Source organism: Phocoena sinus, chromosome 3 (genome assembly GCF_008692025.1).
Source record: "Phocoena sinus isolate mPhoSin1 chromosome 3, mPhoSin1.pri, whole genome shotgun sequence".
NCBI lineage: Eukaryota > Metazoa > Chordata > Mammalia > Artiodactyla > Phocoenidae > Phocoena > Phocoena sinus.
Window position 1 is genome coordinate 173,471,991 of NC_045765.1, and position 23,841 is coordinate 173,495,831.

A 23,841-nucleotide genomic window follows, 5' to 3' on the forward strand; every position below is an offset into this window, starting at 1 on the left:
GATGCCGCGCGCGCCCAGGTGCCGGGCGGTGCGCGCCCTGCTGCGGGACCGCTACCGGCAGGTTCTGCCTCTGGCCACCTTCGTGCGGCGCCTGGGGCCCGAGGACCGGCGGCTCGTGCGGCGCGGGGACCCGGTGGCCTTCCGCGCGCTCGTGGCCCAGTGCCTCGTGTGCGTGCCCTGGGATGCGCAGCCGCCCCCTGCCGCCCCGTCCTTCCGCCAGGTGGGCTGCCTCCGGGGACTCCGGTCGGGCCCGCCGCGGTGGTGGTGGAGGGGGTGGGGAAGGACGTACCTGCGTCCCCAGCGACTCAGGAGCCCTCTCCCGCAGGTGTCCTGCCTGAAGGAGCTGGTGGCCAGGGTCGTGCAGAGGCTCTGTGAGCGCGGCGCGAGGAACGTGCTGGCCTTCGGCTTCGCGCTGCTGGACGGGGCCCGCGGCGGGCCGCCCGTGGCCTTCACGACCAGCGTGCGCAGCTACCTGCCCAACACGGTGACGGACACGCTGCGCGGCAGCGGCGCGTGGGGGCTGCTGCTGCGCCGCGTGGGCGATGACGTGCTCACCCACCTGCTGGCGCGCTGCGCACTCTACCTGCTGGTGCCCCCCAGCTGCGCCTACCAGGTGTGCGGGCCGCCGCTCTACGACCTCTGCACCGCCGCCGCGGCGCGGCCCACGCCACGCGCGGGCGGAACTCGGACTGGCCTCGGACTCACGCGCCAGGCCGGGAATGGCGGCGACGGGGAGGCGGGGGGACCCCGGGAGCTGCCGGCCAAGGGCGCGAGGCGGCGTCGGGGCGGCGTGGGGGGCCGTCCGCCTCCAGCCAAGAAGCCCAGGCATGGCCTGGAGCCCGAGCGTGGTACCGAAGGGCAGGCGCCCGGGGCCCACCTGGGCAGGGCGCCTGGGCGGAGCGACAGCGACCCCCGCGTGATGACACCTACCAGAGCCGCCGCGGAAGCCAAGTCTCAGGAGGGCAACGCGCCCAGCACCCGTCGCCCCTTCCCGCTGGTGGGCGGCGAGGGGGGTGTTCGCTCCCCATCCTGGCGGCCGTCACGTCCCCAGGGCGAGCCCGGTCCCCGAGCGTGGGCCGAGACCAAGCAGTTCCTCTACTGCTCGGGCAGCAGAGAACGGCTGCGCCGCTCCTTCCTGCTCTGCTCCCTGCCTCCCAGCCTGGCGGGGGCCCAGAGACTCGTGGAGACCATCTTTCTGGGCTCTAAGCCCCGGCCACCAGGGCTTCCGCGCAGGACGCGCCGCCTGCCCGCGCGCTACTGGCGGATGAGGCCCCTGTTTCGGGAGCTGCTTGAGAACCACGTGCGGTGCCCCTACGGCGCTCTTCTCAGGGCGCACTGCCCACTGCCGGCCCCCACCACCCCGGCGGGGTCAGGCGGTCAGGAGAGCCCTGGAGTGGGCGCCCGCTCCGGGGAGAGGCCGGCCGCCACCCCCGAGGCGGACGCGGGCTCGCGCCGCCTGGTCCAGCTCCTCCGTCAGCACAGCAGCCCCTGGCAGGTGTACGGCCTCCTGCGGGCCTGCCTTCACCGGCTGGTGCCCGCAGGCCTCTGGGGCTCCCGGCACAACGAGCGCCGCTTCTTGAGGAACGTGAAGAAGCTCCTCTCTCTGGGGAAGCACGGCAAGCTCTCGCCGCAGGAGCTGACCTGGAAGATGAAGGTGCAGGACTGCGCCTGGCTGCGCGGGCGCCCAGGTGAGGGACCCGACCTCGGGACCTCGAGTGCGGCAGGGCCTCCTCCGTACCTTGCTCGGGGGGCAGGGGCTTCTTGGTGGCTGTCGGGTGACTCCGAGTTCTCTGCCTCTGTCCCCCTCTCCCATCCAGTTTGCAGAAATCTCCGGACGTTCGTGGGCTCCGGCAGGTTCTGGGCGCTGGGGAGGGGCGGTGAGCAGGCGGGACACGTGGTCTGGGGCTGCGCCAACAGACGGAGGGCAACGGGAGGTCCTGTGGGCGTGTATGCGCGTCATTCATAACCCTTTTTGACGTCAAGGTTTATCGCCTTGGCGTGGTGCCCCGCTGATAGAAACGGGGGCTGGACCCGGAACCCCGTTTATGGGGTTGGGGGACGCGGCTCCTGGGCTCCCCGCTGGATCTGGTCAGACCACACGCGGATCCCGATGTGAGTTCCCATTGTGCCTCCGCTAGGTCGGGGCCAGGCAGGTGGGAGGAGTGAAAAGACCGTGTCCTTGAACAAGGCCCCAGCGTCACCAGAGGTCAGAGGGGACATCAGGACGCCGTCCGCCGTCTCAGGGCAGTGGGCAGCCTCTGTGGGCGCCGGCAGGACTTTTTCTGTGGAGCTGAGCCTGCCGTGTCCCTCCCACTGTGGTGTTCTGGGTTTGACATTGGGCTTCCTCCGGCCCAGCCACTGTCAGCCCCGCCTGGGTCAGCACCCTCCCTGCTCTCCCTGTGTTTGACCACCCCACGCTCCTGACATGATCACGACTTCTAGGAGGAAGTCGTCTGTGAGAGCCAGGTTTGCCCCCCGCCTCCCCCGTGCATGTGACAGTCCCCGGGGTGGTGGCCTCAGGCAGCCGGGGCACACCCTTTCTGGCTCCCCAAGAGACCCCGGGGCAGGTGACGTGGACAGTCAGGGTGACCTTCAGCAACTTGGTTTAAAAAATTTTTTTAATTGTGAGAACGTAACATGAGACCTACCCTCCTAAACAACGCTGAGGTGGACAGCACGGTACTGCGCACTGTGTGCTCGGTGTCCCACAGCAGAGCTCCAGAAACTTTGCATCTTGCGTGACTTTTACACCCCCTGACAGCAGCTCCCTGCGCGTGGGACGCCGTGGATGAGTCTCCAGGAGGCGGGCTCGGGAGACCAGGCCCTCACCTGACGCCTCTGTGCTCGTGGGGCCCCAGCCTGCTTTGTGGAAGGAGGCTCTGAGTTCTGTGCTCTGGCCCCGATTTCAGATGGGGTCCCCGTGCCCCTCGAGCTGCAGGCACTGAGGAGGTGGTGTTTTCCCGGGCAACTGGGCCCTTGCTCACCTGAGCTGTGCCCCGGGCCGTTTGCTCCTTTCCATGGCCTCGGCCACGCCTTCTGCCCGCTGGCTGAATAAATGCTGCTCTGAGCTGCGGCTCTCCTCTTCCACCCTCTCCTGCCGGAATGCTGCCCTTCCTCCGTGCCGGCCAGGCACTCCATCCACAGCGCCAGCTTCCTCTGCCTCTGTTGAGGCCATTGTCGTGCCTGCCATGCTGCCCACGGATACCTGTCAGCTCCCTGATCCCCAGCCCCGGAGGCCAGACAACCGGGCTGTCCACATCTGGGGCCACGTGTCACTAGAGACATCACCAGAAGGATTCCTGCTCGCTGCCTTAGCCTCTGGTTGGCCCATCCTGTCCGCCTACATCCGACCACGGTTGCTTTTCCTGAGCTGCGGGTGGGAGCGTTCCCCCCTCCCGCCCCTGAGCCCCGTGGACCTGAGGCGTGGCTCTGATATCTCAGCGGGGTGTCGGCCTCTCTTAATCTCCCCACCTCTCTGCTCCTCAGTCACCTGCCGCCCCTCCGACTCCCTCCCCGGCTGTGCATTTCCCCAGCCCCGCAGTAGCTGCCCCGTGTTTCTATCGGCCGCTTTTCGGTGTTTTCTGTTTCTGCTGTGATTGCTCCATTGATCTTGGAGTTACCTGGACGATTATTTTGTATTTTCCGGACGTGTGGCAGTTTTAAGTTGCCTTTTACTGTTGATTTCTGACTCAGCCACGTGCGGGCCGTAGGACCGCGGTGGCCTGGAGCCCGTGGAGACTGGCTTGGTCTCGTGTGTGGCGTTAGCACTAATGGTTCCCGTGTGTTTGCAGGCCGGGGTTGGTGCTGTGGTCACCACGCCGGGTGCCCTGCAAAACGTGTGTCCTTCCAGATGCCGCGATGCTGAGGGTACACGGCCCCAGGGGGTGGGTGTGTCCCTTCCTGCTTGCCCCGACGGTCTGCACGATGGGTTGTTAGCTGCCGGCACGTTTTAGACTTAATCTTCCCCATGAATGTTTAGTGGCTCTTTTTACCGTAAAGTGTGTTTACCTGCCTTCCCGTTGGTTAGTATTTCCTGCTTGTGTCATTTTTCATTATTTAGTTTTTATCCTCAACCTCTTCGTATCCTATGAGGATACGTGGTTTAAGTGTCTTAACGACAGCACTGAGCTTTTTTTTTTTTTTTTTTTTTTTTTTGCGGTACGCGGGCCTCTCACTGTTGTGGCCTCTCCCGTTGCGGAGCACAGGCTCCGGACGCGCAGGCTCAGAGGCCATGGCTCACGGGCGCAGCCGCTCCGTGGCATGTGGGATCTTCCCGGACCGGGGTACGAACCTGTGTCCCCTGCATCGGCAGGCGGACTCTCAACCGCTGTGCCACCAGGGAAGCCCTGAGCTGACGTTTTCCGTTTATTTTCAATCCATTCTGACAGTCTTTACCACTTACCGGGAGTAATTCTTTTTCATTTCCTGTGATGATAGGCGAACGTGGATGCAGTTTTCACCTTGCACTTTGGCCCCCTCTTCCGCGTTTTTATTCCTCGTTTCCTGACGTGCATTTTCTCACGTGGGTGTGCGTGCGTTGGGTTTGCTTCCAGCGTTAGCTTTGTATCCTCCACTTACCCTCTCTGGGTGGTTGGTTACCTTGGGAACCGTGTAAGGGCCTTGCGTGGTGGAACCGCATCACACTTGAGCTGTTCCGTCCACTAACCCAGTTGTGTCCCAAGTTAGATGCTGCTGGTACTGTTTCTACAGCCGATGTTTATGTAGCTTCATCCCCCCTTCTCGTCTCCTTGCTCACTGTTCATTGTCCTGCCCCAGACCTGCCTCTGGGGCCCCTTTCTTCTCCTCTGTGTTTCTTTCATGCCGGTTATGGGTGGTAAAGCCCTGGCTCTGTCCGCAGTGAGGCCCCCCTGGCAGCCTGGTGACAGCTCTCGAGATGCAGAGTAAAATGCAGAGGACCGCAGGGGAGCGCGCTCACCTTGGCCCGTGCCTGGGTCCGGAGCCCCGCGGCGTAGGGCGTCCCTCGGTGTGTGGCTGTCTGCTTGCCCGCGGTGTTCAGCCTGGAAAAGCCCAGGCGTTTCTGGCTCTTGCCACCCGGGGGCGATGCACTCCAGCCTCAACCGCAGGTCTCCCGTGCGGAGAGCAGTCTCTGCTTCCTCCAGCCTGTGTGTAAAGGGGACAGATGATGAGGTTCCACGTCATCGCCGCCCAGTAGAAACGTAACGTGAGCTACATACATTTCAGATTTTCCGTAGCCCCAATAAGAAAGTGAAAAAGGAAAGGTGAAACTAACTTAAAGACATTTTTTGTCAAAGCGCAGTGATCCAACATCGTCACTTTAACGTGCAATGGGGGAAGCGTCGTTGCTGAGATACCCGCGTTCTCCTCTGCCCGAGGCTCCGAGTCACGGCACGTGGGCCGCATGTGCAGCCGTCCAGGCCCGAGGGGCCGCTCAGGCAGCACGTGGGGTGAGCACCGGCCTCTCTCCTCCCAGGGGCTCGCTGCGTTCCGGCCGCCGAGCACCGTCTGCGCGAGGCCGTCCTGGCCAGGTTCCTGTGCTGGCTGATGGGTGCGTACGTGGTCGAGGTGCTCAGGGCGTTCTTCTATGTCACGGAGACTACGTTCCAGAAGAACCGGCTCTTCTTCTTCCGGAAGCGCGTCTGGAGCCAGCTGCAGAGCGTCGGCATCAGGTACGGCCATCGGAAACCACGGCCTCTCCCTGCCCAGGGCTCCTCGCCCAGGTCCTCCAGGGACCCCGCCCTCGTCACGGACTCCTGCAAGCCCCTTCTTACCTGAAAGCCGGGGGCTTGGGCTGGATGGTCTGTGGGGTCTAGGAGTCTGTCTGGACTGAAACAGTACGGGCGGGCCGCTTACTTCCCCCTGGCACATGGGCCCGGTGCTGTTTAATCCGCACAGAACAGAGGATGACACAGATGACAGACCCGCCTATTTGACGCCGTGCAGTGGGGCGCGTCTGGGGCAGAGGCGCTGCCGTGAAGCAGGCCTCCCGGGGACTGAATGGCCATGGGGCGGCCATGAGATTTGTCTCAGTTGCTTACTGACTGTCTTATGTCCATTTTGAAAGACTGGGAAGGTGTCAGCTGGACCGAGATCCAGCCAGGATGGATGGGGTGACAGCCAGAAAGACACGGGCTGGGCCTGCCGAGGCACCCGGTGTCAGAGGGCTTAGCCCTGCGTTAGGACGTCTGTGGAGGGAGCCGGGCCGGGGTCCCTGAGCGCACGTGCTGGGGCCCGTGTCCTCCTGTGTCTGGTGGGGGGAGGCTCCGGACGCCTTTATCGTGGTCTTGAGTGAAGGCGCCCCATCTAAGTATTTCACGCCATGTGACCCAAAGCGGCCGTTTAGGCTGTCCCTGTGGGGCCCGTGGGGCCCGTGGGGCCCGACCCCTGCCTGGTGGGTGTTTGAATCCCACGATGGGCTGTGCTTGGGACCACCCTTCACCCCTGGGGCCGCCCAGGCCCTCCCTGTGGGTGCTTTTGGGGTAAAGGCTGAAGGTCACAGGTAACAAGGAGCTAGCAGGCCCATGGGGAGACATTTCTGTTCCTCAGGGGGCCACGCCGAGCACTCCCTGCCCGTTCTGTGTAGAGGAGGGCGGGCTCTCTGGCCCACGGGTCCCGGCCTACACCAGCCGGGGCTCTGTCCACCGGGAACTGGGTGTCCTGGCCCTGCCGAGGAGGGGCCTCCAGCTGACGCCCGGCCACGCCGCAAGTCTGGGGTGCTGGGCATGGGTTCTGCCGACTTCACGGGCACTGGTGGCTGCTATGCTTGCCCGCCCCGGCTTCCCACGGGCACCTCTGTTTCAGACAACACTTAGAGCGCGTGCAGCTCCGCGAGCTCTCCGAGGCAGATGTCAGGCGACTCCAGGAGGACAGGCCGGCTCTGCCGACGTCCAAGCTCCGCTTCGTCCCCAAGCCCAGCGGGCTGCGGCCCATCGTGAACATGGGCGACGTCGTGGGAGCCGGGAAGTCGCACAGAGACAGGAAGGTCACCGCTTGTGCCGCTTTTAGGCAAAGTGCATTTGAACCCCAGGCCTGGTGGTTGTAGTCAGAGTCTCGCGGGGCTGGCAGCCCCAGTGAGGCCGTGGAATGGTGGGGTGCCGTGGATGGGGGTTCCCGGGCCCAGAGAAGGAGCTCCCGGGAAGGCCAGTCCTGTGAGGTGCTGGATGGGCTCTGGGAACCCTCTGTGCCCCTGGCCCCTGGAATCCTCCGGGGGTGGGCACCGGGCAGAGGGACCATGTGATAGCTGTCAGCAGCCTGCCAGGGTCCCGAGGACCCCCGTAGGACCTCACCCCCATGGTTAGCCCCCGTGACTGCTCTCGCCGCCACAGCACCTCTGCCTCGCCAGTGGCTCTGACCCCTTCCATGCGCCTCCCTGTAGGTGATTTGGGGGTGATTCTACGGTTAGTGAGAAAGAGAAGCTGTCGCTGCTGATGGGGGTTTGGTCCATGAGCGAAGACAAAGTGCTCGCCCAGTGGGGCTGGGGTCCCCTAGGAGGTGGTGGCCCCCTCTCCGCTGGGGCTGGGGCCCCCCAGGAGGCAGCACCCCTCTTCGCTGGGTGGGGGGGGAACCAGGTAAGTAGAGGGGACCAAGGGTGTAGCTACTTGCATTTTTCCACACGTGGTGTCCGTGATCCCAGGACGGGTCCCTGGGGAGACCCTGGGGTCTGGGGTGGGCATGGTGGGGGGCAGCCATCTGGCCCTTCTGCGGTCCGAGGGAGGCAGGGTAGGCGGGGGTGGCAGCGGCGGCGGCACAGAGCGGGGGCCTGCCTCTCGTCCCTGGGAGCTGTCTGACCCCACATCCCCTTGGTCTGGGGCCCCTCTGGTGACACTGGTCGTCCTGGGCTGGGCCTGCAGGTCCAGCATCTTACCTCCCAGGTCAAGACCCTGTTCGCTGTGCTAAACTACGAGCGGCTGAGGCGCCCCGGTCTTCTGGGGGCCTCCGTGCTGGGCATGGACGACATTTACAGGGCCTGGCAGGCCTTCGTGCTGCCCCTGCGGGCGCGGGGCCCAGTGGCCCCGCTCTACTTCGTCAAGGTGGGCGCCCGATTCCCACCCCCACCAAGGGAACTGGCCCTGCAGGTGACCCCTCGCCTCAGGCCCCCGCCGGTGTGGGGAGTGGCCAGCCTTTTGCAGTCCCGTGTTTGCCAGAACGAGTCACCCCTTGGTGGAGCCGCGTCCACGTCCCACAGATTCTTCTGGGAGCGGGAGGGCAGGGAACCCCATCTCCATTTGGGGGTGTCTGGCTCCCAGGGGCGGAGGCTTTGTGCCTTCCCCTGTGGAGTGGACTCCGTGACTGCACCCCAACTCCACGGCAGCTCCTTCAGGGAAGGAGACACCTGCTCACACCCCAGCGCCGGGTGCCCTGGTCATCTGCCAGGGGCCTCCTGGTCATCAGCTTGCAGCTCAGAGGGTGCTTAGAGTCCGGGGGATGTGGGTATCTCAGCGAGAGCCCCGTGGGGGGCGGGCGTGGGGGACGGGGACGGGACAGTGTGAGGGGGAGTCCAGGGTCTCTCCAGTCCCCTGGTGTACTATTCACCCCAGGGTTTGCTGACCGCAGGTCAGAACCAGCAGGACCGGGAACTCGGGGCCCAGGTGAGCGCGTCCTCAGGCACTTCGGTTCCCATGTAGGTGGACGTGGCGGGGGCGTACGACGCGCTCCCCCAGGACAGGCTGGCGGAGGTGATAGCCAACGTGATCCGGCCCCATGAGAACTTGTACTGCGTGCGCCAGTATGCCGTGGTCCAGAGGGCTGCCCGCGGACACGTGCGGAAGTCTTTCAAGAGACACGTAAGCCCCACCTGGGGTGTGTTCGGTGCTGGGGAGCGCGCTCTGCGGGAGGCGAGCGTTGGGTGGTGGGGGGCGTGGTCTGCGGGAGGGGCATGCGCGGTGGTGGTGGTGGTGGTGGTGGTGGGCGTGGGCGTGCCCCTCCTCCCCCCCACGCCCCGCGCATGCGCACGCGCGGTCGTCCTCTTCGCTCTTGGTGTTCCCGTCGGTTACTGTCCTCCCGCTGCCCCTTCACAGCCGCGGGGCCCCGACTACACACCGGGCTGAGCCGAGAGGAGGGACCCTGGTGGCAGCAGAGCCACGCGTGTTTCCGTGGTGTCCCAGCGGCCACGCAGCAGGGCCGCGTGTGCTCCACGGGCGGGGAGGTGCCACAGGGCACCTCGCCCGGGACTCCTGGGCCGCGCTGCTGTCCGTGTGGGCGCAGTGGGTCGAGGGTGGAAGGGCAGCCCCTCGCCGCAGCTGCCTGGGGCCTCCGGCCCAGGCAGGGCTGGGAGGGGACAAGGGCATTCGGGTGAGCCCGAGGCCATCAGGTGGGGGGTTTCCTAGCGCTTGTCGGGAGGGCTTTTGGATCACCTCCCCACCCCACCCCGGCCGAAACAGCGTGTGTACTGGAGGCGTGGGGGGGGGGGGGAGTTCCCCCAGAAGTTCTTGGAAAAAGCGCGTGTGAAGACCCCAGCACAAGGCGCTGGTGAGCATGGTTTGCGAGTCCTGAGTGTGCGACGCAGGATCTTGGGTTTGTGGACAGGGATGACGTCTCCGCTTCACGGCCCAGAACAGCAGCGCCCGCGGGACTCCCTCCCGGCCCCGGGGCCACCTCTCCTACCCCGAGCACGGCGACATGCTCGCTTGTCTCTAACTCTGTAATGTGAAATCAGGGAAACTCTGCCCTCCTGTCCGGTTTCCGTCGCGTCTGGGGTCCAGCCGCCCAGAGCAGTGTCTCCGTGTTCCGTCCGCGGTCGCCGTGCGCGGTGAGGTTTCGCCTTCCGCTGGGTGGGCGTTTGCCGGTTCCTCTTTGGACGTGAGTGAGGCCGCTGCCAGCATCCCCGTGATGTGCTGTTTGGGAAACGAAGTCCTCGTTGCCGTGGGCGGATTCCAGGCTTGTGTAGTTTTAGGAGATGTTGCCCAAGAGGTTCCAGCGCGGCTGCAGGGGGGCCCTGGCGGCGGTATTGGCGGTACCGAGGGACCAGGGCTGCAGCTTGCAGCCCGGCCGCCCGGTGGGGCAGCGCAGTCCTGTCTGTGGGACTCGGTCTGGGGAGATCCGGTTCTGGGCCCCTTGTGTACCGGCCACGTAGTTGTGTCCTCTCATGGGGTGCCCATCCCATCTCCCCGGTGCTGCCAGGCTGTCTCCTTGGTCATCCATCTTAGGGGATCTTCCCACGTTCTGGGGACAAGTCCTTGGGCAGCTGTGGGCTCCCAGGCGCCTTCTCGGCCTGTCTCGCCTTTTCTTTTGCACGTGGAGATGCTTCTGTTTTGAGGGATCCAGCTTATCCTCAGCGTGGGGCTGAAGCCCTGTTGTGCTTGAGTGGCGCACCTGCCCGGCTACCTGTCCCTGATGCTCCTTTAGAACGTGTCTCGTTAGAGCTGCGGCGTTCAGTCCAGGGTCTGTTCTGAGCCAATTTTTGCGCTGCTGCTTTAACGTGTTCCGTCTCTGCTGGAATCTGGGCATTTAGAGACCTGTGCTCTGGTTCACTCGCCTGCTCTTTTCTGTCTCTGATTTTAAGCCCATTTATGAAATTCTTAATTTTAGCCAGCCTGTTTCTCAGTTTTAGAAATCCATGTGAATTTTCTCACAGATTCCAGGGCTCTGGTTACATCCTCCATCTTTGTTTTCTTAGCAGTGTTATCTTGAGTGATTTTAAAATGCCAGAAACTCGATACCAGCTCGCCTGCAGGCAGGTTTCTGTCGCGTCTGTGTCTGCTGATTTGTGGGTGGTTTTGGTCACACAGGCCTATTCTATAGCTTTTGGAATTTTTTCCCCGATGTGCCAGACTTTGTAAATAGGGGTTTTAACGTAAGGGTTTTGCGAGCTTTTCTCCAGAGCGGGTGGTGTTTTCCTGGCAGTGGTGGAGCCGTGACCTTAGTTCGGCGGGGGTCCATTCTAGACAGTGTGGTGCCTGGTCTCCCTCACTTGGCCCTTCCCCAGTGTGGTCCCCTCGGAGGGGCTGGGCTCCCTCAGCCCCACTCGGCGTGGCTCCGGGGGCGCCTGCCGCTGAGGGTGTTTTCTCTGCAGCCCCTCCCCCTGGGAACTGCCCCTCAGTCCCAGCTGCTTCGTGGCTCTGAACCCCAGCATCTTCAGCCTCAGAGCCCCCACTTTCTGCTCGGGCTCCACTTCCCACGGTGGATACAGGCCTTGGGGAGAAGTCGGGGTGGAGGTGGGATGCACCCTGAGGGCTGAGACCCCAGCCCGCCTGCATCCCGCCTCCCCAGCATCCCCAGGCGGCCGTGCTCTGCATCTCATCCCTGGTCGTAGCGGCCGTGGCGGGGGCACCACAGAAGCTGCAGGGCGGGGCCTCCCAGGCTCTGTTCCCCGTTCTGAGTGTGCCCTTGCTGTCGGGGCCGGGGAGGGGGGCGTCCGCTCGCCTCACCCCGCCTTCCCGGCCAGCAGGTGTCCACCTTCACGGACCTCCAGCCTTACATGCGACAGTTCGTGGAGCGCCTGCAGGCAGCGGGCTCACTGAGGGACGCCGTGGTCATCGAGCAGGTCAGTGCGGGTGTTTGCTCACTGCTGGGTCCGGGGCAGCCGTGCACACCCTCTGTGGCTGGCGGAGACTTGCAGCCGCCTCTGGCCACGTTTTCCCTCTTCTGGGCCTCACGCACCCTCTTGCCCGCGGCTCTTCTGAGATTTGCTGTACATCTTCGCTCGCAGTTTGGTCTCGAGGTCACGCGAAGGCGAGCCCCCTCCCTCTAGGAGGACAAGAGAGGGTTTGCCCCGTAGGCCTGCCTCGAGCTAGCCCATCGAGTGACCGTCGCCTTGTGTGAGCAGAGTGTCCCAAAGCCAGGTTTGCCAGCAGCGGGTCGGCCCTCGCGGTCCCCATGCTTTGTGCACAATACTCTCGGGGCGACCCTGCCACGATGTGAGGTTCCCAGACACCAGACGCCTTCCTTTGGGTCCGGGGCCCCCACCGCGAGCTGTCCGGCTGGCCCAGGGCGGCATCCACGCTGGTGAACGCCCGCCTGCCTTCGCAGAGCTGCTCCCTGAACGAGGCCGGCGGCAGCCTCTTCAAGCTCTTCCTACGCCTGGTCCACAACCACGTGGTCAGGATCGGGGGCAGGTGAGTCCGGACCCCGCGGCTCCCCCTTACCGGCCGCGGACAGGCACTGCGGCCGTGCGGCCGGGTGACAGAGCAAGGCTCCCGCGGTTGTGGGAAGTCCTTGCGTTCAGAAGCCGGCAGATAACTTTTTTAACGTGTGGAGCCAAACCAGCCTGGGCGAGTGCCTGAGCGGGACCCCGTGTGCGACCGAGGAGAGCAGTGGCCCCGGGGGCTTCGGGCTCACAGCCACGGCCGTTAGAGGTCAGCCTGGGCCGTGGCGCCTTCTCGGAGGTCGTTAACCATGGACCACGCTCAAGAAACTTTCTAGTTAAAGGGTGCATTTTCATTATTATCATATCCTCAGTAATTACAGCACTTAAAGATAATCACGTTAAAATATTAAAAAACACGTGCACCCTGGGGAGGCACACGTGCCAACTGCACAACGGGGCGAATTTTGGCAAAGGGGGCACGTCTGCACGTGCGTGTAAATGGCACCGGGTGGGAAGAGGACTTTCTCCACGGGAAGGGCCACGCCTGTGGCCCCTGGCTCCTCCCCAGGGGCACCGCCACCCGCTGTGACCTTCGTGGAGAGGGGTCGTGCCACGTGTGACCGAGGCGTGGCAGGGCCTCGCGGGGGAGCGTGATAAATCTTGATTCACGTTCCCCCAGGCGGGTGCGGCGTGGGCACGCGTGTGCACGTACGTCCGTGCGTGTGTTTATGACATAAGCATGAGACCCACCGTGGCTGGCCCACCTTCTAACCACGTCCTGCCCCCCAGGTCCTACGTCCAGTGTCAGGGGGTCCCCCAGGGCTCCATTCTGTCCACCCTGCTCTGCAGCTTCTGCTACGGAGACATGGAGAACGAGCTCTTCCCCGGAATCCAGCGGGATGGGTATGGAACCCTCTGTGTTGGCGGGTGTTGCCTTGCTTGGGGCCTGTTTGTATTTTGGGTCCTGGATGTAGACCGGGCCTCACCCTTTCTTCTCATAATGGCGCACAGGAGGTGGTCAGCAGGCCTCAAGCGGGGAGTAAACGTGGCCTTCTGTGTGGCCGGGGCTTCGGACCAGCGCCAAGCTCGTGTGCTTCCGGCCCAATTGCAGGGCCCCTGCTCGGCCTCCACAGCTGGAGCCGAATCCCACAGAAGCCAGAGTCTTTGGTTAGATTCTTTGGAGAAGGTCACTTGATCCGTGTCCACGGAAACACAGACATGAAATTTTTCAGCGTTGGCTCCTGTGGGAGGACGCTGCCTGTGGGCGTAAAGCAGTGCGTTCAGGGTCCCCCTCATCTCGGGGTCAATCCGTGTCCAGGGTTCTCCTGCGCTTCGTGGACGACTTCCTGCTGGTCACCCCTCACCTGCCACGAGCCAAAGCCTTCCTCAGGTAAGGGCCCCCACGCGTGTGTCTCTGCGGGCGCGTTTTGGCCCACGTACGACGGTGGGACCCGTGTGCGAACGTCCATGCTCCCCACACGTCGCATCTCTGGGGAGTGTCACGCGGTGTGGTCCCACGGCTCTGAGAGCCCAGAGTGCCGTCACTTCCTCCTGTCGCTGGCGTGGCCGTCAGGACGCAGGTGCCACCGCAGGAGCTCAGGCAGCAGGGCTGGGTCTGCAGAGGCTCCTTGGAGGTTAGGCGCCCATGATGCGCTGGTGGTGGACGGAGCAGAGGCTGTGCGCTACGCACCACGGGGGACGGAAGAGGAAAGGCCTGCACGGCTCACCTGTGGCTTCCCCACGGAGAACGTCTGCGAGAGCAGGGAATTCAGATGTGTCAAGAAGGAGGGGTTACCAGGCATGGGGATTGCATGGGTTTGGTGCCCAAAGCAAACCCGGCACCTGGGACCCTTTGGGCTGCGGCCACAGTGCCCCATCCGTCCCGGGAGTCTGGGGGCTTGTTTCAAAGCGTGGTTTTCCGAGGGAGGAGAAAGTTCAAAACTGAGCCCTCAAGGCGTCCCCGAGCCTGACACTTCGGTCACTTTGGTCGTTGGGCTGCCTTTGGAGAAACCCACCTGGACAGCAACCGCGTATCCCGTGTCTGCCTGCGGGGTACCCCAGGCTTGAAGCCTGTAGAGTCCGCCCGCTGTGATGTTCTGGGGCTCCCTATGGCAGCCCCAGCACAGGACACTGCAAATGTAAACCCGTGTTGCACGCGGGTCCGCATGGGCACCGGCCACAGTTGGAGAGCTCAGTGGCCACACGTGTCCAGTGGCCACCAGAGGGGACAGCGCAGAGGTCGTCGCCTCTGTCATGGGAAGTTCTGGGAGCGGCGCTGCTCTGTGGTCGTTGGGCTGGGCAGGGAGGTAGCTCTGAGCGTGTCCGTAGGGTCCCACCAGGGGGCGCAGCAGACAGGCACACGTCCAGGAGACTTGCTGCAAAGGAGCTGGCTCGCGTGATGGTGGGGCTGGCTGGGCAGGTTTGAAACCCGGGGGCAGGTGGCAGGAAGGGCAGGTGCTGGGGCTGCAGTCCGTGGGCGACCCCCGCAGTCAGGACACCCCCGTTTGGCTCTCAGGGCCCTTCCCCGATGGGTGAGCCCGCCCCACTCTGGGAAGTGTCCTCCTTTAAAGCCGGCTGGTTGCAGGTGTCAGCCCCACCTACAGACCCCCTGGTCTTAACGCAGACTCGAGTGTGCACACCTGGGGACCTCAGCCTCGCCAGGTGGACCCATTGGCTGGCCGTCACAAAGAGGACCCATCCCTTGGACTCTGCCTGCCCTCCGAGCCCCGTGTCTCCTGGGTCCCAGCCGACCCGTCAGCTCAGTCGCCCACCTGTCTTACCTGGAGGGCCATCCCGGCGTGCGCGCGTCCTTCAGGACTGGCTCTTGGGGCTTCCGTGCTCCCCTTCCCCGCTGCCTGCCTCTGCCCTTGCTGGCCTGTCCACCCTGGCCTCTAATCGTTGGCACTTGTTTGCCCAGAAGCCTGGAGGCCAGAGCAGGACTGTGTCTGGCCTTCCTCGCGGGCTCATGGTCCCAGCCCTCCAGTCCCCGCCCGCCTCGCTGGGCTGTTAGGTGACGTTGACCTGTGCCTCCGAGACCCGCGGGTGGCGTCCCCTCTGCCCGGTGGCTGACGTGGCCCCCCTGCTGCAGGACCCTGGTCCACGGCGTGCCCGAGTATGGCTGCCTGGCGAACCTGCAGAAGACGGTGGTGAACTTCCCCGTGGAGGACAGTGGCCTGGGCGGCGCGGCCCCCCTGCAGCTGCCGGCGCACTGCCTGTTCCCCTGGTGCGGCTTGCTGCTGGACACCCGCACCCTGGAGGTGCGCTGTGACCACTCCAGGTGAGCTCTGCCGCCACGCAGCTCTGTGCGTCCTCCCGCGTGGCAGGGCCCAAAGCCCCAGGGGGGTCAGAGGCCAGCGGTGGGCACTAGGGGATGGACTCTTTGGGGGAGCCGTTTTCTGGGCGCTTTTTGGTTTTTTGGCTGTGTCGGGTCTTGGTTGCGGCAGGCGGGATCTTTGTTGAGGCACGCGGGATCTTTCGTTGCGGCGTGCACGCTTCTCTAGTTGTGGTGTGCGAGTTTTTCTCTCTCTAGTTGTGGCGTACGGGCTCCAGGGCACGTGGGCTCCGTAGTTTGCGGCATGCGGGCTCTCTTGTCGAGGCGCGCGAGCTCAGTAGTTGCGGCGCACGGGCTTAGTTGCCCCGCAGCATGTGGGATCTTAGTTCCCCAACCAGGGATCGAACCTGCGTCCCCTGCATTGAAAGGCAGATTCTTTACCACTGGACCACCAGGGAAGTACCTTCTGGACGTTTTTGATAAAAGGAAATCGCGTGGCAGACTCAGGGGCACAGCGTGTTCCGCCGGGAAGCGTGTGGATCTGAACCAGAGCTTCCAGGACCTGCCAGACAAGGGTCCCCGTGGTCTCACTGGGCACCAGGATTCGTGGTCACCTCTGGCCCGTCGGGGAGCAGGGCTGCCGTGCGTGTGGCCTGTTCTGTACACAGAGTCTTGGGTCCCTGCCTCGGTCAGCTCAGGCTGCCGCAGAAAACACCACGGACATTTCCGTTCTCTCGGTCCTGGAGGCTGGAAGCTGAGGTCCAGGTGTCGCAGGCCGGTTTCTCCTGGGGCCTCTCCTGTGAGTGCGTGTGGACGCATCTGTTCCCCAAGGCCTCACAGGGTCACCCTCTGTGTTCAGCCCCTCGGTGTCTCTTCTTGGGGCACCAGTCCCATGGGATTAGGGCCCCACCTTTATGATTCCATTTTGCCTTAATCACCGTCTTAAAGGCCTTATCCCCAGACGGTCTCGGGAGTCGGGGCTTCAACCTGTGAGTTTGGGGGATGCAGTTCGGCCCCTGAGAGCCCGTCCCCCGACCTCCCCCACACTGAGCCTGAGAGCACGCAGCCGAACCTCAGGCTTTGCAGAGAGACTTGCGATGCACGTGGACACAGGAACCTGTGCATTTTCATGAATAAAAAGCACAGGTGTCAAGACGGTGGTGGACGGGCGTGCCCCGTCCTGTGCTGGTAACGCGGTTCTGCTGGAGCCCTCAGGGCTGCACTTGGTCCTCTTTCTGGGGTGCTCCCGGGAAGACGCAGGTGCAGACGCTTTCCATGCTCCCGCCGCCCCCTCTCATGTCCGGGCACCGACCACACCGGTCAGTCATGAACTGTCCACCAGGTTGTCTGGCTCCCCGTGAAGCCGTGACCGTTTGGGGGACAGGCGCCCATTCCGGCCCAGCGCAGCTGATGGGCTGGACGTGTGTGGCGGTCAGAATGTGAAGTGGACACACGTGTTTCCACGAACCCCGCGCTGTCTCGCAGTTACGCCGGGACCTCGATCAGAGCGAGTCTCACCTTCAAGCAGGGCTTCAAGCCTGGGAGGAACATGCGTCGCAAACTCCTGGCGGTCCTGCGGCTGAAGTGCCACGGGCTCCTCCTGGACCTGCAGGTGTGCGGGTTGCCCGTGGGCGGCTGGGGCTGCGGAGCGCAGAGGGCAGCTGCATCGCCTGAAGGTCCGCGCGCGCTTCGTAGATCCTGGGGCGCACGTGTGTCTGTTCCTGTGTGCGGGCGCGTGCACGTGTGTGGGGGGCACATCAGGCATCACATACACGTGCACTCTCGAGTTTACGTGTGTGTGAACGAGTGTGCGCCTGTGAGTATGTGCAGGTGTGTAGTGTGTGGGTGTGCGTGCCTGTGTGCGCAGGTGTGCACTGTGTGGGTGAATGTGCGTGTGTGTGTCCAGGGCCCCCGGCCCTCACCCTGCCGCGTGGCTGCCCCGCCATCTTCGCCCGGGCCCCTCCTCACAGGCTGTAGGGCCCAGGACCGCCGTGGCCTCAGCGCTGGAGCCGCGGGGCCCAGGCCATCGTCCAGCCAGGCTGGGCTCTCCCCCTTGTCCTTCCCGCAGGCCTGACTCCACCGCAGCTGCTGAGGGGCCCCAGTGAGGACCTGGCGGGTTTCACGGGAGAGACTGATGGGTTCTTACCGAGATGGTCCTTTTTTTCGTTCCGTTTGACGGGGCAATAAAGCAAAAGACAAACTCAAACACCAGAGGTATCGCCAACATTGCTTTTTCTTATGACTCCAGGTGAACAGTCTTGAGACAGTTTTCACAAATGTTTACAAGATATTCCTGCTGCAGGCCTACAGGTGGGTCCACGGGTGGCTGCTCCACGAGGGAGGCGACGGCCCCGTCCTGGGGAGCGTGCTGCCCCCGGGTCCGTGAGGAAGCAGCGTGTGCGTCTCCGCGGCGGACACCGCCTCTCCGCGGAGCCCTCGGCAGCTCTGGAGGCGCTGCTCCCGGGCACCAGACGGTGCTGGGAGGCCCGAGCGGCCTGGGGCGGCCCGAGTCCCCGCGGCGGGAGGGGCTGGCGGGAGGAGGGTGGCCGCTGGGCAGGGGCGGGTAGGCGAGCAGAGGGCCAGTCAGTGCACAGGAGGCGTGTGTGGTCCCGAACCCTCAGGCGCCCCCAGAAGGGACGGCGGGATGCAGCTCCCGATCATTCCAGCCCCTCTTCCGGAACGTTCCCTGCCCTTGGGTGGCTCTGCGGCCCCCCTCCAAGAACCAGGGCCGGGCAGGTGATCGTGGAGTCCGCTGCTTGTCCATCCTGGGGAGGTGGACCCCGTCCTTCACTCACCGCGCCGGCTGGCCTCGGGGACCCAGAGCCAGGCTTGCCGCCCGTGGTCTCCAGGGAGCCCTGCCCCGGGCAGCCTGGGGAGGCTGGGCCCCTGACAGAGCTGACATCCCCAGGTTCCACGCGTGTGTGCTGCAGCTCCCGTTTAATCAGCCAGTCGGGAGGAACCCCTCGTTTTTCCTCCGGGTCATCTCTGACACCTCGTCCCGCTGCCACGCCCTCCTGAGAGCCAGGAACGCAGGTGTGCACAGGCGACCAGGGCACGGCTGGCGGGCCGAGGGGTCATGCCCACGCGCTCCGTCCTGTGCCCGTCCCGGGTCCCTCGTGTCCCGCAGCACCTGCCTCTCCAGCGGAGATGGGGCATCGGGGCGCCTTTAACCTGCTAGCAGCTCGCCGCCCTCTGCCACGTGACTGGAGAGTGACGTGGCGCTTGGGGGCCAGCTGGTGGCCCTCCTCCCCTGGGGCTCTGGGCGCCTGCACCAGTCCAGGCCAGGGTCTGCAGGAGGCCCTGGGCCACCCCTGCTCACCTCAGTGAGGGGCACCCACGGCAGCCGTGCGCCCGCCCGCTTTGGGTTCACCGCCCCTTGGCCCGGCCTCCTCGGGGGCGTCCCCACCTGAACGCTCCCGCTGCAGCCCCTGTGTCTGCACCTCCGACCTCGTCCTGGGCATTCCCGATCTATCTGAGGTTCAGGCCGTGCGTGTCTCTGAGGTCCTGGGTGTAACGGACTTTGCTCTTCGTCACGTCTGTTTGTGGAGGTTTCTTGGAGAAGTTGAAGAAAACGTCTCCGTTTTCAGAATTCCTTGGTGCTTCTGTCGGGCGGCCCCTGAAATGAAGTGGCCAGTCTCCCGCCCCCCCCCCCCCCCCCCCCGCTGCCCCCAAGTCCTCACTCATGCCATCAGCCTGGAGGGACCCCCGGCAGGAGGGCACCGTCTGGGGCCCCTGGTATCCCCGGGGAGGAACGCTGTGGCGGGGCCTCAGCCTCTCCTCGTGTCCCCCAGGGATGTCACTGGGGGCCAAGGGCGCCTCCGGCCCGTTTCCTTCCGAGGCCGCGCAGTGGCTCTGCCTGCACGCCTTTCTGCTCAAGCTAGCTCGTCACCGCGTCACCTACAGCTGTCTTCTGGGGGCGCTGCGGACAGGTAGGCGCGGGTGGAGTGCCAGGCGCCCCTTCGTGAGGTGCGGGCCCTGCCCTCCGGTGCTGGAGTCCCTCCGTGCCTGAGGGGCAGGTGGGCGGGTCTCAAGCCCCCAGGTGAGGGGTATGGGTGCCCCGAGGGTTATAGGCCCCCTCCCTCGTCCAAGGGCCTGGCATGACCACCCGGGTCTCGCCACCTCTCCACCCCGCCCCAGGTCCTCGTCCTCCGTCTCCCCTGCAGCCCCCCACCTGTGTGTCCTTCCTCGCACCCCTGACCCAGATCCCCCTCGGGCCTCTGCCGGACAGTCCCCATGCCCCCGGCAGGGGTGGGGTGCTTGCCCCCTCCTGAGGTGCCCGCCCCAAGCCCGCCTGCACACAGGGTGCTTGGCAGTGTAAGTGCCTGTGGGCCCCGGGGAAGGGCGGTCTCTGGTTTCTCCGGGGCGTAGGTGGGGGTTTGGTGGCCTGACTTCAGTCGCTGCCTTGTAGCCAGAGCCCGACTGTGCCGGCGGCTCCCGAGGGCCACTCTGGCCGCCCTGGAGGCAGCAGCCGACCCGGCCCTGACCGCAGACTTTAAGACCATCTTGGACTGACGGCAGCCCTGCTCACAGACTGGGCTGGGCTGGGCTCTGGAGCCTGGTGGGAGGGGGCAGCCCTCAAGTCCTCAGGGAAGCAGGGCCCGCGCGCCGTGGCCTTCCCGTGACCACCGGGAAGCGGCAGGTGGGAGAGCCGGGCGTCGGGCGTCAGGCGTCTGGGCGGGGCTGGGGGGCCCTTTGTCGCCCCCTTCCCCTCGCTGCAGGGGCTGCCCCGGTCTGGAGCGATGGCATATGTGTCCCCGAGGGCACGGGGCGGCACGTGGGGCTGAGTGGTGGGCGTGGGCTCCTTCCTGCTGACCTGTGCAGTCAGTGCCCAGCCCAGCCGTTCACACCCACCTCGGGAGCAGTGCCTGCCCCGGGTGCCTCTGCCGGCTGCATCCGTGGTTCACGCCCCGTGGCGCTTTCCCCAGAAGCGAAGGGCCCAGTCAGCTGTTTGAGGCCCGGTTCCACCCGGCCCCGCCCCTGCTTCCGACCCCGCCTGTCCTTAAGCTCTGCACCCGCCCGCGCCCCCATCTCTGGGCCCTCCCCGCTGGTGCCCTCTCAGCACATGGCCCAGGTTGTCCTGATGGCACTCCTGCACCACCTCCTGTCCCCCCGCCCTGTCGCCCCAGTGAAAGGAGCCTTTGCTGATTGGTTTCACGGCTTACAACTGTTCTCTGAGTTTGTATTAAAACGCGTACTAGTGAGGACTGTGTTCTGTAATTACAAACACGTGCACCTGTTGGGGTGCGAGATCCACGTGGGTTCTCGGCCTGGCGGGGGTCGGAGGGGGCTTCCTGGTGGAGGGGATGTGGAGGGAGGGGCGGGTGGCTCAGAGAGGGCGCTCCCATGGGGCCCGGCCCAGCACCCCCCACTGCTGCAGCCAGCTCTGGCCAAGCTCCATGGACACGTGGGAGAGGACGGACGGGAAAGGTCTGAGGTCCAGGACATCGGGATTCCTCCTGAGCATGTTTCTCCTCTGCCCGTTACCTTCTCAGTGGACCGTGGGATTCTCCTCCTTCCCGAGGGCTCTGTGGAGTGGGCAGTGAGGGCCGTGCACACGGGGGTCCCAGTCCGGCCCCATCCCTCTCCCAGAGTGCTTGTCTCCTCATCTGTCCTCACGTGCTGGACCTGGGCAGGTGGGCATGCTCAGGCAGGCAGTCCCTGGCTGTCCACCCCGTCTGCCCCCCTCTGTCATCTGGGTGACCTGCGTGCTGACCGCTGTGGGGCTCCTTTGGTCACGTGCTGTCACATCCGCTTAGCCGGACTCGGGCACAGCGCCTGGGGAAGAGCACGATAGGCCTGGGAACAGGGCCTTCCGGAAGTGGGGGGCTCTTCAGGGGGGAGCTGCTCGGGTCCCCGAGGGAAAGGTCTCTACGGGAGTCTTCCTCATGCACGGGGGCCTCCCTGCACTGCCGGGGCATATGGGGCTCTGCTCAAGGTCAAGGATCGTGCCTCGGGGGCCCGTGTGGAAGACCCGGGGAGAACGGTGGTCAGCCCCTGACCGGGCCATGGCCAAGTGCCCCAGAGGGCTTGTCCAGGGAGCCCGGGGGCTTGGAGGCAAGGGGCAGATTTCAACCTGGGCTCCCCGGTGGGGGGTGGACCACGCAGATGCCACTCCCACACACACGTGGTTCCGGCCCAGCAGGTCTGGGAATGTGAATCAAACTATTTCCAGGTGGTATTGGTGCTGCTGGGGGGCAGGGAAGTTGGAGGCTGGTCTGGGGGCTGTCTTCCATGCAGTGACCCTCCGGGATGGAGCTGACAGAGGCTGGCTGGGTCCAGCGTCAGGGTCAGGGCTCAGGAGGTGGGTAAGGGCGAGGTTGCAGGGACACGGCTCAGCCGACACCAGTAGGATCTGAGGTGCCAGGGGGCTTGTGTGAGAGCGGGCCCCCCTCGCAGCAGCCCGTCGGGGTCCCCGCCTCCGCGTCCAGCCTGGCCTCAGGTCCCCGTGAGGTGCCTCCACCCGGAGAAGCCAGCGCCCGGGCCTGCCCTGCTCTGTCTGCACTGAGGCTGTGCCCTTCAGAGCCCCGCGGGGCACGCAGCAGGAGGGGCAGCCAGCTCAGGGGTTGACCTGGGGGCCGGCGATCTGCCCGGTGCCCGGGGCCGACACGGAGGCTGGAAAGCAGCATTTTGATGACCTTGAGTAGCTCCCAAGGCTTCCTTCCAGGATGTCCCTGCTGGGTCCACAATGATGTGGCAGGTGCCGTCAAGTGTACCTTGGACGGGGCCGGTGCTAACGCAGCCCAGATCAGCTGAGCGTGAGTGCAGGGCGCCTGCCGGGGTTTATGGCTGTTGCCCGTTTACTGCCACTGCTGCAGCGTCCGAGTGACCGAGCATTTATGATGGACCCAAGTCCACAAGCGCATCATAAATAATCAGTGTGGGACTGACCCCGCCCACCTGCTGCCGGCCTGGCGGTGCCCCTGCTGGGAAGGACTGACCTGCCGCCCAAAGCGGAGAGTTCCCCATGCAGGGGGAGGTGACCTGGACCCCACAGCTGCACCCCACTGACCCGCCACCGGCCACCACAGGCTCCCAGCACCCCTGGACCTGTTCCTGGCATTTCCAGAAACAGGTCAGTCATGGCTCAGTTTTCTGACTTCTACATGCCTCTAGAACCTTGTTTGTCTACTACATGCATTTTGTCCCAATTTTACTCAAAGTCACTTGTATTTTTACTAAAGTGTAAAACCCTTGGAAAGGGCGTATGCTCTGGTCAGGCTCAACTGAGTAAGACCTCACTCTGATTTATCTATTTTATAAAATCACCATGCAGACTGCCAAGTCTCCTCAGGGTGAAACATGAAAATAATAAAATTCTGAGAAGCAAAGAAAAAACATCTAGTTTCTTGGGCTTCCCTAGGTCTGAACCGCAGGTGAAGGAGCCTCTGGCTCCCGTGCCCCCAGATGTGTGCACAGCCAGAGAAGCCAAGGTGTGAAAGGCACGAGGGGCAGGAGTGAAAGCAGGGCACAGACGATGCCCGGGGGCCCTCAGCCCCACGGCTCTGCTCCCCTCACCGCCATAGCCCTGGGGTGTGCTGGCGCCCAGCCATGGGACGCTCACCTGTGAAGGGCACTGTAGAGCAGAGGGCTTCCCAGACCTGGCAGCTCAGAGTCCCCCAGGCGCTGGCGGGAGAATAATGACCCCCAAAGACGCTACACCCTAACCCCAGAATCCACGTCACTGGACGTGGCAAAGGGGCATTACAGGTGCAGGTGGAGTTTGTAACATCAGCTAACCTGAAGCCGGGACGTGATCCCGGATCCCCTGGGCGGACCCACTGGAAGCCCAGGGTCCCTGAACGTGGAGGAGGGAGGCTGAAGAAGACTCACGGCTGTGTTGGCTTTTTGATGGAGGAAGGGGCCGCGTGGCACGGAGTGGGCGACGTGCGGGCCGCGGGCTCCCCGTGCGGCTTAGGACTCCCTTTGGGGGCACTCTTGGGTTAACCCGCTTTAATACTCAGCTCCTCTGAGGTGGGCTGTAGTGCACGTGCTTCTGTTTGCTGGGGTCTGGGCTGCCGAGGGCGGGGAGGCCCCTCACGCGTGCCTGGCCTCACCGTGGTACTTGTCAGCTGGGGGTGGTTCAGCACCACGGACAGCGTTTGCCCCGCCTGGGACTGGAGCTTAGTGGGAAGTGTTCCCGGCACGACGCCAAGGACACACATGGTCTCCTTGAGTGAGGCCGTGGGGCTGGGGGCTGGAAGCAAGCCCGTGTGTCCAGTGCCCAGCGCCTTAGAGCTGACCTCTGGCTGTCGGAGGAGGGCGGGTGGAGGTGAGTGGGCTCGAGAGTGGGCAGGTCTTGGCTGAAGGAAGGACCGGGCGTGAGTGAGGGTGGCCCCCCCCCCCGGAGGCAGTCGAAACCTGCGTGATAATCGGCCTTTTTGATCATCCCTGACACATTTGACTGAGAAAGTCTCTAAAGAATAAAAGGCAGTGCTTCTGAGCCCAGCCTGGGAAGAGGCGGCCTCGCTGCTGGCTTTCTCGCCGCAGCTCCCTAGCCTCTGAGAGCGGGATGGGCCGTGCTTCTGTGACGATTCTCTGCATTGCGTGGCCCGAACGTCGGTCGAGA

General features: G+C 64.4%; 1 protein-coding gene across 2 annotated transcripts; it reads left to right on the forward strand.

Moving 5' to 3' along the window:
• The first annotated feature begins 1 nt into the window (after position 1).
• Positions 2–20,462, forward strand: TERT (telomerase reverse transcriptase). Of its 2 annotated transcripts, XM_032629046.1 has the most exons (16): positions 2–220; positions 326–1,688; positions 5,453–5,648; positions 6,781–6,961; positions 7,830–8,009; positions 8,604–8,762; positions 11,366–11,461; positions 11,947–12,032; positions 12,794–12,907; positions 13,323–13,394; positions 15,093–15,281; positions 16,761–16,887; positions 17,524–17,585; positions 18,184–18,308; positions 19,067–19,204; positions 19,684–20,462. In XM_032629046.1, exons 1-16 carry the CDS (start codon positions 2–4, stop codon positions 19,785–19,787), a joined length of 3,411 nt encoding a protein of 1,136 aa, XP_032484937.1. In that variant the 3' UTR covers positions 19,788–20,462. The 2 variants fall into 2 exon arrangements, with proteins under 2 accessions (XP_032484937.1, XP_032484936.1); XM_032629045.1 differs by lacking the exons at positions 18,184–18,308; positions 19,067–19,204; positions 19,684–20,462 and having other exon boundaries at positions 16,761–17,638.
• The last annotated feature ends 3,379 nt before the right edge of the window (positions 20,463–23,841 follow it).

Coding starts and splice junctions, on each gene's coding strand:
- TERT (XM_032629045.1), top strand. CDS start 2: ATGCCGCGCGCGCCCAGGTGCCGGGCGGTGCGCGCCCTGCTGCGGGAC. Junction 1,689..5,452: donor CTGGCTGCGCGGGCGCCCAG/GTGAGGGACCCG, acceptor CTCTCCTCCCAG/GGGCTCGCTGCGTTCCGGCC. Junction 13,395..15,092: donor CGAGCCAAAGCCTTCCTCAG/GTAAGGGCCCCC, acceptor CCCCTGCTGCAG/GACCCTGGTCCACGGCGTGC.